The sequence below is a fragment of the Mastomys coucha genome, unplaced genomic scaffold (assembly GCF_008632895.1).
Source record: "Mastomys coucha isolate ucsf_1 unplaced genomic scaffold, UCSF_Mcou_1 pScaffold8, whole genome shotgun sequence".
Classification (NCBI taxonomy): domain Eukaryota; kingdom Metazoa; phylum Chordata; class Mammalia; order Rodentia; family Muridae; genus Mastomys; species Mastomys coucha.
Genome location: NW_022196914.1, coordinates 64,532,996 through 64,547,643, shown reverse-complemented (window position 1 = coordinate 64,547,643; position 14,648 = coordinate 64,532,996). Strand labels below are relative to the sequence as shown.

Sequence of the window (14,648 nt, the reverse complement as noted above, 5' to 3'; positions counted from 1 at the left end):
GGAAGGAAGGAAGGAAGGAAGGAAGGAAGGAAGGAAGGCAAGGAGGGGAGGAAGGAAAGAAGGAAAAAAGAAGAGAAGGAAGGAAGGAAGAAAGAAGGAAATATTGAGTCAAGTGACTTTTTGACTACCTTTCATTTAAAAAAAAACAGGTTTTATATTCAGAGCATTAGTAGGACTTAACCTGTGGTAAATAAAGTATTCTCATGTCTTTGAAAAATGGTATCATATATTTCTGATACTTCTTAAAGCTTTTTGTATTAAGTATAGAATATGGAAATTTCAGATTTCCACTGGTAATTAAGAGGGGCTAGCTTACATTTAGGATCTCACTGGCCTTAATAGAAACTCAAATTTTGAAAGCTCTTTGGAACGTAACATAAAAAGTCAAATATAAAAACTTGTTTTCTGTGGCATTTGTGTTTGAATAATTTTTCACTTTAACCTCATATAATTTTCCTACCTAGGTCTGTTACTTGTCGATCAAATGGGCAACGTATTGCTCTTCCATGCAGAGGCAAGCGAGTAAGACAGTCATGACAAACTGTGTGGCCACAAAGGAGGAGGCGAGGAACTTTATCTCCTTGCAAAGAGAAGACATCTTCACAAACCCCACACTCCAGAACCTGCATGTAAAACAGAAATATTTGCCCTGTGAACACGACTGAAACAATATTCAAATATTTTAGATTTAAAAATAATTGACCTACTATATTGAAATCAACCTTGTTACTTTATTCCTCCATGAAAAAAAAAGCTAAGTTATAAAATGTTAAATCACATTTTTACTCATTTCCATTTGATGGACCATGCCAAAGTGAAATCTCCTTGAAATACTTATGTTGCAAATTAACATAATTAACATAATCTAATTTTCTGAAAAGTGAATATGTAACAATTTATAATTCTACTGAAACCCCCACACAACAATCATTTCATTTTGCTTTCATTTTCTTTTTTAAAAAGTGTTTAGAGATTTATTTTTATTTTATGCTTGGGAGTTTTGCCTGCGTGTATGGTGCATCATGCTGATGCAGCGCCCACAGAAGTCAAGAAAGGGCATCCGATTTCCTGGAATTAGAGTTACAGATGGTTGCTAGCTACCATACAGGTAATAGGAATTAACCCCCAGTCCTTAAAAAGAACAGTCAGGCATCACCCCTGCTGCTGCCTGGGCAAGGGAAAGGGGGGGGGGGGCACAGTGCCTGTAATTATTAAACATGAATTCAATTAAAAAAAAAAAAAAAGAACAGTCAGTACTCTCAACAGCTTAGTATCTCTCTACACCCTGTTTTATTTCCTTGTAAATGACATTTCACTGAATACCCCTGGACAGACTTCAATCCAAGTTAGCCTCAAGCTTATAGTGATGTTCCTGCCTCTGCCTCCCAAATGCTAGTACAGGAGATGCCACTATGTCCAGCTAAACTACCATTGATTTCAACAAAATAATCTAAAATGTGTTTTGGGATGACAATTACTTTTCTTTTTTTCTTTTTTTTTTTTTAAGATTTATTATTATACATAAGTATACTGTAGCTTACTTCAGACACACCAGAAAAGAGCGTCAGATCTCATTACAGATGGTTGTGAGCCACCATGTGGTTGCTGGGATTTGAACTCATGACCTTTGATAGAGCAGTCAGTGCTCTTAACTGCTGAGCCATCTCTCCAGCCCTACTTTTGTAAACTATAAAAAACTTTAAGAAAGTTTCCAAGGAATTTCAAGTATCTTCTAGATTTCACAAAATGATGTAAAGGAAAAAAAAAAAGCTGAAAATTAAATTTCAATTCCTGGGCTTACTGATGAAGTAGCTCTGTCTTAGAAATACTAATCTATCAAATTGTAATCACCGATATATGACATACTGAAAGACGGTAATAAAGAAAAGCTCTGAGAACTGGCTCACTCCGACTCTCAGGTCTATGGGTTAGTAGTATTTTATGTACAGGCACAAACTGTAATTATAAAAATACAGCATTTTCAGTGCTTTTACAACTATCTTTTTGTGTTGTTTTAAAAACAATCACAATGAATGACTCCACTGGCTACCACTCTCTTGCTTCACTGCCATACCTCTAGAGCAGTCCCCCATGCTCCTAGTGGATCCTAGCACAGGACCACTTGGTTCTGTGTTGGTGCTTCTTCATTCCCTCTTTATGCTAACTAATGCTGAGGAGACAGCTAAACATTTACCTACTGAGTTCCTTTTTTAAAGTTTTTATATTCATAAGCCAAAAAAATCCCAAGTAGCATATCTCTTGGTCTACCTATCGTTCACTCCACTTGAAATGATTATATCATCCCCTGAGTTTCCATGCACTCTGAATATCTATCTACCTGTCTGACCCAAATACTTCAATACTTTAACTGAGCAGCCTATTAGAACAAGAGTGCCAAACAGTACAGTCCCAATCAAAGCACTTACAAGCTTATGTAAATAAAATCCAACAAAATAAAATTAAAAAACAGTTCAGGCCACCAAACACACACAAAATCAAAAAATAGAAAAGTTAGGGCTGGAGAGATGGCTCAGCGGTTAAGAGCACTGACCACTCTTCCAGAAGTCCTGAGTTCAATTCCCAGCAACCACATGATGGCTCACAACCATCTGTAACTGGATCCAATGCCCTCTTCTGGAGTGTCTGAAGACAGCAACAGTGTACTCGCATATATAAAATAAATAAATCTTTAAAAAAAAAAAAAGAAAAGTTAGAGTGGAAATTTCATTAGATCTATTGCAATTTTAAATTTGATTCTCTAATACATTTAGACTTTGAAATTGAGATGCAAATATCTTTTACTATAATTAGACTGGTAATCTGTATCACATACTGGTAATAATTCAAAAGAAACTTAAATGTGGTATAATTCACAGGAAAAAAGAAGACTAATGAAATATCTGCTAAATGTATAAAAACATTTACATATATTCAGTCTAACTCATTAAAGTACAAAGAATAACTACATCAAGATGTTTATTTTAAAAAGTTGCTAATGCTTTGTATTAATAAAAGTACAGGAAAATAATTTCACTGGCTGATATAAAAAAATTATTGAGTAATAATAGCATCCATGGACACAATTTAGCAGTACTTAAGGAATGTATTCTAAACTCTGTCATACATACATGACAAAATCCAAGTATCTTCTCCCTTGTTGCTATTGCTATTTCTGCTGCCGGGAAATCTCAGGACTCTGCACACATCAGGTAAATGGTCTACTACTGAATCACACTCTCCGCCTACATATGACAAGACCAGCGCATAACTCCTTAAAACGCTATCTGTATCATTAAACAACTAAGAACAAGCAACGATACATAGAAAAACTAAACTGAAAGATAAATTGTAGTGCACTCATATGCCACAACTACAATCATGTTTTTTATGTATATATGCAGAATATCATATGAATAAAGAGAAAGGAAAGTGTTAAGAATTATGACATGATATTCCAATTATAGGGAAAAATGATAAAATATTCTGCAGGTATTCCCATTTGGCAAAAGTATAATTCAAAATATTAAATCTCAAACACAAAATATGCTTAATAAGGGCTCCTCTACATTTCCTTAATATAAAAAGTTAACTGATTCAACACCAGTAAAAAAGACGGATAATAAATTGTAGGCATAAATTCCTCAAAAACAGACCTTTGCTAGAGAGAGACAGAGAGAGACACAGAAAGAGACAGAAAGAGATATCTACTACTTAACAAGTTAAAAGAATGTCTGACCAGATTTGGTTCACTGTTATAAATCCAAGTGTACATTAAAATTACTTCTGGGAATTTAAAAGATGTCCTGACGTGAAGACACTCATAGTTTAATCTCTTGGCTACAGATAATCTTCCAAGTTACTCACTAAACCACATGCACCTTTTAGACAGAAGATATATAATGAAGTATATCTTCATATACTTGCACTTAATTTTTAGTAAATGTAGCTCGTAAATATACCGTAGAATCTTCTAACCAGAGAGTACTCCATACATCTAGTGTTAAAGCCCAACTGTGCTGCAGTTGAAGAGTTCAGAAGTTTTCATACTCTATTATGCAGAGGCAAGGGGCAATGTTGAAAGGCAGAAGTTGACAACTAGTAAACTCTGGGCCCTTAGCACATACTGTATTAACTTAAACCTAGGGTTCCTCCAATGTAAAATGAGAATTAACCTATCTACTTAACATTTTAAGTAGATATTAGCGAGCTGAAACATCTACCACAGCACTTGTCTATTGCAATGAGTGTTTATAACAACTAAGTCTGTTATAATAATATAATATAATAAATAATGTCTGTTGAGGCATCACTAGAAACAGAAGACTAGGGGAAAGACCCAATCCAGGTCAACTTTCACAGGCCCACGCGGTGCTTTTCACAAACAGCCCCATGGACAACGTTGACACTTGAGTCAGAAGCCCAGGCAACTTCAGCTCCGCAGGGCAAGGACCGCGGAGGGGCAGGAAAGGCTTGTAACGCCCACCAGAGGCCGCGCATACCGCCCGGCCAAGCCTGGGCCGCACAGTAGCGGCCAGGTCTCCAGGACGAACCGAAGGGAGGCCGCAGGTGGAGAACAGAGCACACAAGTTCCCTCACCTTCACCACAGCCGTCCCCCGGCTGCCCTGCCGCCCACTGTCTACTCCGGCTCCAGGCTTGTTTACAGCGAGGGCAGCCATCCTGGTAGGAACAGCGCCACAGCTGCAGTAGAGCCTTTAACTGAGAGGAGGGGTTGAGCGTCCTACCCAGAAGCCTCGGCGCGTGCAGCCCTCACGCATGCGCAGGATAGATGGAGAGCCGTTCCGCCTCTTCTGACCTTTTCTCTTCCGTCAGTCATTGGCTGTACGTCTTGCGCGTGCGCACTGCTTTTCATGAAGGAGTCTGCGAGTAACGGAGAGAAGATTTAAAAGAAAAAAAAGCATGGAACATAAATAAAATTTTATGGTGAAAATGATATTCCTGCAGCATTATTTTTCTCTAGAACTGAAACGAATCAGAATAAAGGAGCGAGCTACATGCCCCCTGACCCTGCGTACGCTGCGAAATTTGTACAAAATGAACTACAAATCCCAGCATGCCATTACACTACGTCCCTCCCCCACCCCTACCCGGCAATGTAAGCTTGTGGGTAGCCAAGTGTTGTCTGCGCAAAGTGGATCCTTGTAGTGATCTTTCCTGAGTGGTTGAGGAGCGTGTGTAATTCTGAGCGAAGGAATGGCCGTGGTGAAAAGATTTCCCTGGGGACGTAAGGAATTTAATGAAAAGAGAATTTAAGTTCTCACGAGCAGAAAGAAGTCGGGCGTGCGTTTGAAGCCCGATCTTCCGGGACTTGTGCTTTGCACCTTCCAGACCCGGTGAAACTTCAGCCTGCGTAGGCTGAGGTCGCAAGTGCCCGACAAGATGGAAGTGAATCCCCCCAAACAGGAGCACCTGCTGGCGCTAAAAGGTAAACTGTTACTAACCTGAGTCTCTTTACTCTGTCGTTTGCTCGTACCCTCACTCTTTGAAGGATCCCCGACGTAGGCCTTGTCGCCTTCTGCTCCTCCTGGAATGAAATGCAGAACTCAACTCTGAGGTCTCTGCTACCGCAGCCACCCCATTTTTGTCCGCAGAAGCTCACGCCTCGACCCAGCTGCAGAGATCTCTGTGAACCAGCAAAAATTTCAGCTGGCATTTAATTTTTTTTCCTCCAAAATTACTCCTTTATCTGTCCATGTCCCAGTGATGAACTTACCAGGTTTTAGCTTATCTGTAAATAGTGTAGCACGATAATGCAAAGGATTTGAAATAAATAGAACTACACCTAATACTTAATAGATTTGTTGAAATATACTGCAAATTAATTCACTTTGTAGTATCGTGTTTGTGGGAAACTTGTCCAGAATACCTTATCAGCTTTAATTTTCTATACGCGGCAGTTTTGAATAAGTTTTAATGATTTAATTTGACCAGGAAAAAAAAAAGCTAAGGAGGTCAGATTTTCCTTCAACTTACTTATCTTACCTTTTATTTAAAAATATTTTCAGCCTTATTTTATGTTTGCTACTACCACAATGCTCTTTCTTGCTTTTGGGATGTGCAGTTATAAAATTAACAATGCCTTCAACTGATAGGGAGAAATGCTTACAAGACATTTAAGCTAGATTGAATTGTACTCCATATTCCTCCCCCTTCTCTGTGAGCTACATGCACATCTCACATTTCAGAAGCTCACCAGTTCCATTCCTAACATACAATCATGTTTTGATGTTTGCAGTTAATATGACTGTCTCTGGATGTGGAACTAAGAAAGTTTGCAACATTGAGCAATACAACAGTGAGACCCTTAGACTTCCACGTGATCTAGACTAAAATAGATTATACGTGTTTGAAAGGAGCTTACTGTATATTCATTATCTCGTTATCTTGATCTTACCTCTGGTGTGTGGGCTAAATATTACTTACCTTTTAAGGTCTAGCAACTTTTCCAAGATAACATATCTAGAAAGAGATCAAGTCAATAATTCAAAAAAGGCCTGCCTCATCTTTCTAAGATAGTTTCCTCCTAGCAAATGAAACAGCTTTTTCGTAGATCATTATGATTTCTATATGAACTTAAAACAATTGCATGAGTTGCTAAGTGTGATTTCATACAACTTAAAAGCTAACAAAAATTCCAGTGGTGGGGAGTTCATTTTTAGAAACACAAGATGCTCAGTGAATTGACCTCCAACTCTCAGTGTGGCTGAGAATGACCTAGGTCCCCTTGTTCTTGGTCCCCTTGTCTCCACCTTCCAGATGCTCAGATCACAGATGTATAGTGTATAGACACTATGCCCAGTTTATGGTGTGCTGGGATTTGAACCCAAGGCTTTGTGCATGCTAGGCAAGCACTCTACAGACTGAGTTATGTCCTCACTCCCTTTTGTTTTCTTGAAATGAAAATACATTTTACCTAAAAAGAACTCTCAAAATTTCACTTGTCTCTTAACTGAATATATTCAGACAACACTGAAAGAATTCTCCATGTCCTACCTTACACTGAAAAGGTGTAAGAAAAAAAAAAACAACTCATCAATTTCTCATCCTTGATCGTAAGCCAGAAAAGATCAAGAAATGATCATTATCAATTATTTAAGTAAGTAAAGTAACTAAGTAGAGATACTATACCTGGTATATTGAGCTTTTTAAGTAACTCTTGTATATATGTGTGTGTGTGTGTGTGTGTGTGTGTGTGTGTCTGTGTGTATGTGTGTGTGTGTTTTTCCCATGGAGGCCAGGAGAGACTGTCAGATGGAGCTGGTGTAATAGATGGTGGTGAACCATCTTGTGGGTGTGGGGAATTTTGAGTCCTCTGGAAGTATTCTTAACTACTAAGCCATCTCCAGCCCCCCCAAATTTTGAAATATTACATTATGTGGTAAGAATTACCAAATTTTTGTTTCTCTTATGGTTTTAGGACTATGAATACCAAACATTTTAATGATAATATTTCAAAATCCTATATATCCATTTAATTAAACATGTTGACTATAACCATTTTCAGGCTAGATGTAGTCTTCATTCTAACCTCATTCAGATACCTTATTGTTATGAGAAAAAGTTTTTAAGTGTGTGGTTTTTAAAGTCACATCTGCCATAGCACTTAGTTAAAGTACCACATGGGGAATGGAGTTTGCTTTCTCCCCCCTGCCTATCCAGATTGCAGGCTGTCCCTACCAAATCTTATTTTTTTTGCAATACTTCTACTTTAGGTCCAGTTTCTTCTGGTTTGACAAGAAAGACAATTTTGTAGTGATAAATTACATTCTAGCTCTGAAGAATTCAGCTAAGAAATTTTCTCTTCATTAAGAATTAATGGATTACTGCAGAATGAATACTGAAGTAATATTACATTATCGACCGTATGAAAACGATCCCAAACAGCTGGCAAAAATTGCAGAAAATGTAGTACAAGATTTTCCTACTCACCCACTATCAAGATTCATTCCTTGGTTTCCGCACGATGAGTCCAAACTTCCACTGAAGCCTAAAAGACTGCCACCAGTAATTTCTGAAGAGGCTGCTGGGAATGTGAAACAGGACTTGACCATTTCAGAATCTAGTGTTAAATCACAGAGCTATGACTGCACAGTAGATCTTTTGGAGTTTCAACCTAGTTTGAAAATGCAGCACTTAATCCAGTCACACACACTGAAGGAGCAGACTAATTCGGCAAATTTGGATAAAAATTCAGGAGAAGAAAAACAGCACAAGAAGAGATCCTGGAGTGTTTCACTTGCCAGCAAACATTGTCCAAAAAAGATTTTTCCTTTGTCTAGAAAATTGCAAGCTAGTTTAAAGACACTGCATTTGCACTCCCTTCATAGAGCAAGATGGACTTTAGAATACAGTGTTTGCAACAGCCAATCTTTGGAAGACATTTGGACAAAACTCAATCGCCTTATCAGGCACAATGAACTTCCTTCTTGTAATGCTACCATCCAGAGACAGTTAGGCCAAATATGGGTGTTCTGTGATATTAAATACTGTGAATATGTAGGAAATCTCCTTAAAGAAAGATTATCTCTTATTGGGAAGATTAATTTATTTGTACATAAATATGGTATTATTTTTAGTATGTAATAAATTTTGATTATCAAGAAAAGTATTCTGAATGAAATGAATATGGACTGAAATTGTGAAATGAGTAAACTTTATTGATCATTACATTTTTAATGACTTAAATTTTGATGCTTCTTTATAGTATGAAGAAATAATTGTCTAATATGTGTACAGTTTGTGTCCAATATATAAATATCACATAATTCCAAGACTTGTCAATCAAGTCAGGAACATTCCAGATTGTGTTTATTAGCGTTCTTTACATGAACTTTGATGAATTATTGTTTGTACTAAAATTGAAAGTAAGTGTTCTAACCTTTATCCCAATGATTTGAGTTTAAACAAATGGTTTTATTTTAATGAATCCTTAAAAATCTTTATTCACCTAAATATAATATGAGCTGTGTGTAAAATTAAAAGTCTTATCACAGTATGTCTGATTTTGTATTTTTCATAATTTATTACAAGGTTGCCAATCAAGAGTTAAAAGTTCGGAAATCATATCACTTTTGTGATAGTTTTTTATTTTGAAATGATTATAACAACTAAAAAGTATAAGTTATAGTGATATTATAAACGGCTTTTAAACCCAAGAGTTAAAAGGAGCTTCTTTGTTTTCATATGTGGAAAATTTGAAGTTTTCTGATTATTCTACATGAATTGTTGCATCTCAGAATTCTCTGAGAAACAGTGGAAGTAAAAACATAGGAATTGGTGGCAGCGGTACTGTTCTCCTTTAATCCCAGCACTTGAGAAGCAGAGGCAGGTAGACCTTTGTGAGTTCTAGGCCAGCCTGGTTTACGGAGTGTGTTCCAGGACAGCCAGGGCTACACAGAGAGACCCTGTCTCAAAACAAAACAAAACAGAAAAAGGGTAAAGTTAAAGATTTTGTTTTGCTTCAAATAGCATAGTGATTCTAAAGAAGAGCTTCATTTCCCATTTACCTAGACAATATTTAAGGTGTTAACAAGACCTGACAACTTAGAACCCACTGTTATTTCCTAGTAGTCTTTTATTTTTAATTACATGTATGTATTGTGTGTTTGCATGTGAACACACATGCCATCGTGCATATAAGGAGGTAAGAGAAGGGCTGTAGGAATTGTTAGTTCTTTCTTCCACCAAGTAGGATGTGGGAATTGAACTCTGGTCATTATGTGCTTTTATCCACTGAACTCCTTGTCTAGCCCTCTAGAAGCCTTTTAAGATGTCAGATCTTTGATCTCAGTGCTTCATGTAGGTCCCTGGGACTGGGTGACTCTTGACATTAGCTGCTATCATTAACCACCCTTCTCTTTCAAGATCCCACTGTTTAGTCACACATAGAACATGCTAGGGAAACAAAAATAATTGTGGAACCATAAATCAGTGAGAACCTTTTGAAAAATGCACCCAGCACTTACTCTCTAGGCAAGAGGCAGACAATAGATATATAGAGAAAGCTAAGATGCAGAGTCATCCAAGTTAGGAGCTTTGTTTGGTTTGTTTGAACTTTAACCTGGTCTTAGACAAATCGAACTTCATTGCCCAGCTTAATAAATAATAGGTATGGGGTTTGTGGTATTTTGGTTTTTAGATTTTTGAATCAATAATTTACTTTAACATTCAAGTATAGATATCAAATTGCTACATAATAACTAGTACTTACTTTTAGTTTCTCTGTCAATGTTTCCTGTGTATGCACATACAGAGGCCACACCCAGCTTTTCTTAAATGGCTTCTGAGATCTAACTTAGGTCCTCATGCTGGTACACAAGCACTTTACCCAATGAACCATCTCCCAGCCCACTGCCAGAGCTTCTTAAGTCTTGCTTTTGTAGGCAGTCGATTTTTGTACCTAACGTCTTTAGTTTTCGATATCTATTAATTCATTATAGGACATAGATAGTTGTAAACATACCTTTGATACTGGTACATTTGATTTTTGTCGTCTAGAAAAGTACATTGAAGTCCTAGTTTGTTTAAAAGCTCAAGGAGAGCCAAGCATGGTGCAGACCTTTAATCCCACCACTCCACTGGGGAGGCAGAGTTAGGTGGATCTCTGAGTTCTAGTACAGCCTGGGCTGCTAGTGAGACATACCTCTAGCACTAAAGGAATGAGCTGAGGGTAGTGACTTGTGGTTACAATATTAGCACTTGAAAGACTGAGGCAGGAGAGCCAAAGTTCAAGGCTAGCCTGAGCTTCATGGCACATTCCAGGTCATCTTGGACTGTGATGTGAGACCTTGTCCCAAAATGTCAAACAAGAACAATAAAGTTTTAAGAATGAGCTGTTTATATAATTCACTTGCCCAGTATGTGCTTAGGCAGTACATACAACTGTGGCACATGCCCGTAATCCCATACTCAGCCAAGGCTGGGAGATATAGGATATGAGCCCAGTTAGACCTCATAAAACAAACTCTAGAATCAAATCTCTTAAAAAAAAAAAAAGAAAGAAAAAAAGAAAACAAAAACGGGATTTGAATTTTAGCTATTTAAATTAAGAAGGCTACCTTTTGTGTGCCTCTCTCAGGATGGCTATTTATCTTACATTTCTTTTTTAAACAAATGTTAAGACTGAAGATTTAAGACACCAATACCATGTCTTGAGCTGGTTAACACCGGAATGGAGTACTGCTTGACTTCCCTGGGATTTTTTTTTTCTTGAGGCAGATTCTCTGTGTAGCCCTGGCTGTCCTGGAACTCACTCTGTAGACCAGGCTGGCCTCGAACTCAGAAATCCACCTGCCTCTGCCTCACAAGTGCTGGGATTAAAGGTGTGCACCACCACCGCCCAGCTCCTGGGATATTTTTAATAAGACTTTTCACACATGTGAGCCCAAGTTTACAATCAGCTGTGTGGGGGATATACTTTAAACAGTATGAAGTCACACTGGTTCTAGCTTTGGTTCTGCCACTGATGTATTTTGCTGCATATAATCTCTAATGTACAAAATTACCTTCAACAGACATTCTCACCCTTGTATGTATAATGTAGATAATATTTATAACGTTAGTACTTATCTTTCTCAGCCTTGTATGTATAATGGAGATAATATGAATAGTGTTAGCACTTATATTTAGTATTAAAATGCAGTTGTATTAGCACGAACTTAATGAATACTGTGCACTTGACTTGAATATTAACCCTAAACAATTTGAACATTTTGTCTCTCTTAATTGACAGTGATGCGACTGACTAAACCTACCTTGTTCACCAATATTCCTGTAACGTGTGAAGAGAAGGACTTACCTGGTATGTGAAGAAAAGCTGAAACTTGAGTTGTCCACACTCTTTTGGAAGATGCTTACCTGGGCTAGTCTTATGTTAATTGTTGGTTGAATTCTGTATTCCCTGTATTTATATGATGTGAAGGTGGTCATCTGAAAGTTTGGGCTTCTTTATAATCAACAATTCAAGATGATACCTTTTGATAACAAGAGAACTTTTAGTTTAAAATACATTCACATTTCTATCACTATAACAGTGTTCCCTGAGTCCTCAAATATGCATTAGCATTCTGTTTAGAATTATTAGTGTTAGTACAGTGTATTTATGTCCTAGGACCTTCAAAAAGGAAGTATTCTGTGAGATCACTTTTGGTTTTCTTTTCTTTTGTTGTTTTTTGTTTTGTTTTTTTTTGTTTGTTTGTTATTTTGTTTTTTTGGAATAAGGCCTCACTATATATATCCTAAGATGTCTTGAATTCTTGGTCCACCTGTCTCAACCTGGTAATACTGTACCATGGAACCAGAATTTTCTGACATGAATTTTGTGATACTACAGATAAGAAATGTCATTTTACATTGTAGTTTATACTAAATTTTAATATTATAACTCAAGAATGAGTATAAATATTATATCTCAGTTTTTGTTTTTGACACAGAGACTAATATATCCCAGACTGGCCTGGAATTCATCATGTAGCTGAGACTGATCCTAAATTGCAAAAACCTCCTGTCTCTCACTTCTACGTCCTAGGATTTCAGGCTTGCATCACTACACTCAATTGTATCTGTTTTAGAAAAGTTAGAAATTAAAATTTAATACTATTTTTGTTTAGATTAAAAAGAAATCTGACATCCTTCTCACCCATGGTGCAAGGCTTAGAGACAACAAAGACCACTTGGCCCAATCAAACCTGAATTGAGAATATGTCATAAGCCAGCTGGTGACTGCCTGGGGAGAAACATTTCTCATTGAGCATCCTCAAATCCATATTATAGGGGACTTTTTTTTTTTCTCAAAGATTTATTTATTTATTATATGTAAGTACACTGTAGCTTTCTTCAGACACACCAGAAGAGGGCATCAGATCTCATTACGGGTGGTTGCGAGCCACCATGTGGTTGCTGGGATTTGAACTCATGACCTTCCGAAGAGCAGTCGGTGCTCTTCCCCACTGAGCCATCTCACCAGCCCTATAGGGGACTTTTAAAGGCAAAAAACACCTAAAGACTGCATCATATTTGACAGTTACAAGGGGAACTAAAGCAAGCAAGCAGTTTAACAGAAGCCAAAACACAGAGGTAGCTGGAGCAGTTCAACCCTGAGTTTCCACAACAGGCTTGGGGACTTTCCCACAGGACTTTTCCACAGCAGGTGTAGAAAAGGGAAGATCAAGTTCAGATTAAATGAAAGATGGCTCAGGTAAGACAAGATAGAAGAAACTTTGCCCAATCACATTATAAATACTAGGCAAGTGCTCTCCCACTGAGCTGCCCACTGGTTCCTATTTCTTTACCTAAGTAAAACTTGACTTAAAAGTAGGTGTTAGAGTTTTGTTTTTCTCTTCCTGCAGGTGATCTCTTTAACCAGTTAATGAAAGATGATCCTTCAACTGTAAATGGTGCAGAGATTTTAATGTTGGGAGAAATGTTGACTTTACCCCAAAATTTTGGGTAAGAATGATAGATTTACATAAGATGTTCCGCAGTCCCTGAAAACTGCGATATCATGTTTGTATACAGAGTGGGAAAGTGCTGCTTGTACAATAAGTAGTAAAAACATATACAAATTGCTCTTTTTTTTTTTTTAAAGAAAAGTAATGTAGAACAGAGTCAGTAATGGTTCTAATATGATGATAGCATGTTAACCTTGTTCTTTGAGTTGTGGCTAAAGTCATGAGTTTTGTACTTGCTAGGCATGTATTCTACCACAGCACTATCAACATGCCCCCAGACCTAGGTCTTGGATGGACAGTGACTCTGTGTGCCTTTAGTTAACACTAATCAACATGGGCTGGCGTTTTCAGAGCAGCTCTCTCATTACAGAAGATATCAGACTTACCAGTTAATCAGAAACTCTTAAGTGGTTTTATTTCTTTTCTTATCGTATATTTTCAGTGAATTAAAACTGAGAAAATTTGAGCTCAAAAAAAGAAAGGAACTTTTCAGGGTTTGATATAGTATATTTTGTTTTGTTTTACTAAGTTTACAGGTTGTGATCATAAACCAATGTCTTTCAAACTTGGAAATGTATGGATGTAAAACTATTAAAATGTTATAGAATAATGGGCTACAGAGATGGCGGAGCCATTTTAAGAACACAGGCTGTTCTTCTAGAGGACCTAGTTTCGATTTCCAACAGCCACATGGCTGTTCACAACTGCCTGTACCTCCAATTCCAATTAATCTGAATCTTTCTTTAGGTTTCCACAGGCATTGCATGTATATGGTACACAGACATAGTTACAGGCAAAACACCCATACACATAAAACTTAATACCATACAGAAAGTTAATATAATATTTTTTAAAAAGCTGTGTAGTATAAAGCCAGTAATCATTGTACTAGGAAAATAATGGCTAAGTTCTCCAAGATGAATGAACTTGGAACTTCTAGATTTAGAGCATAGGTTACTTAAAATATGAAAATGACATTATCTAGTATATTCAGATATCACTCTTCTGACAGTGCAGCTCTGATTACAGTGACCATAGTTTCCAGGATGGCCAGAAACTTGAGTAGCAGTTGACAACTGTATTATATTATGTGCAATTGCACTCTCACTTTGAAGTGCAATAGGTAATGAATGAGCAGCCTAAGGAAAAATGAAGGGTCCTAAAGAAATACTTCCTCGGCC

At 37.3% G+C, this 14,648-nt stretch overlaps 3 protein-coding genes across 6 annotated transcripts in view; 2 read left to right on the top strand and 1 right to left on the bottom strand.

Annotated features, from left to right (window-relative positions):
• The window catches only part of Trim23 (tripartite motif containing 23), a 32,426-nt gene extending 27,665 nt beyond the window's left edge, over nucleotides 1–4,761 (bottom strand). Inside the window, exons 1-2 of the mRNA XM_031360772.1 lie at nucleotides 4,597–4,761; nucleotides 461–623 (exon numbers count right to left, since the gene is read on the bottom strand). Of these exons, the coding sequence (XP_031216632.1) occupies nucleotides 461–623; nucleotides 4,597–4,677 (244 nt within the window). The 5' untranslated portion in view covers nucleotides 4,678–4,761. The remainder of the gene's footprint in view (nucleotides 1–460; nucleotides 624–4,596) is intronic.
• A 337-nt stretch (nucleotides 4,762–5,098) lies between these two features.
• Shld3 (shieldin complex subunit 3) lies at nucleotides 5,099–9,169 on the top strand. Its single transcript, XM_031360049.1, has 2 exons — nucleotides 5,099–5,444; nucleotides 7,732–9,169. The coding sequence occupies exon 2, from the start codon at nucleotides 7,835–7,837 to the stop codon at nucleotides 8,600–8,602; it is 768 nt and encodes a 255-aa protein (XP_031215909.1). The 5' UTR covers nucleotides 5,099–5,444; nucleotides 7,732–7,834; the 3' UTR covers nucleotides 8,603–9,169.
• The window catches only part of Trappc13 (trafficking protein particle complex 13), a 29,356-nt gene continuing 20,013 nt past the window's right edge, over nucleotides 5,306–14,648 (top strand). For all 4 annotated transcript variants that reach the window (XM_031360045.1, XM_031360048.1, XM_031360047.1 and 1 more), the window contains exons 1-3: nucleotides 5,306–5,444; nucleotides 11,751–11,819; nucleotides 13,366–13,465. In XM_031360045.1, the coding sequence (XP_031215905.1) occupies nucleotides 5,399–5,444; nucleotides 11,751–11,819; nucleotides 13,366–13,465 (215 nt within the window). In that variant the 5' untranslated portion in view covers nucleotides 5,306–5,398. The remainder of the gene's footprint in view (nucleotides 5,445–11,750; nucleotides 11,820–13,365; nucleotides 13,466–14,648) is intronic.

Excerpts from the sequence above, each read along its gene's own strand:
- Shld3 (XM_031360049.1), top strand. The coding sequence starts at position 7,835 with ATGGATTACTGCAGAATGAATACTGAAGTAATATTACATTATCGACCG.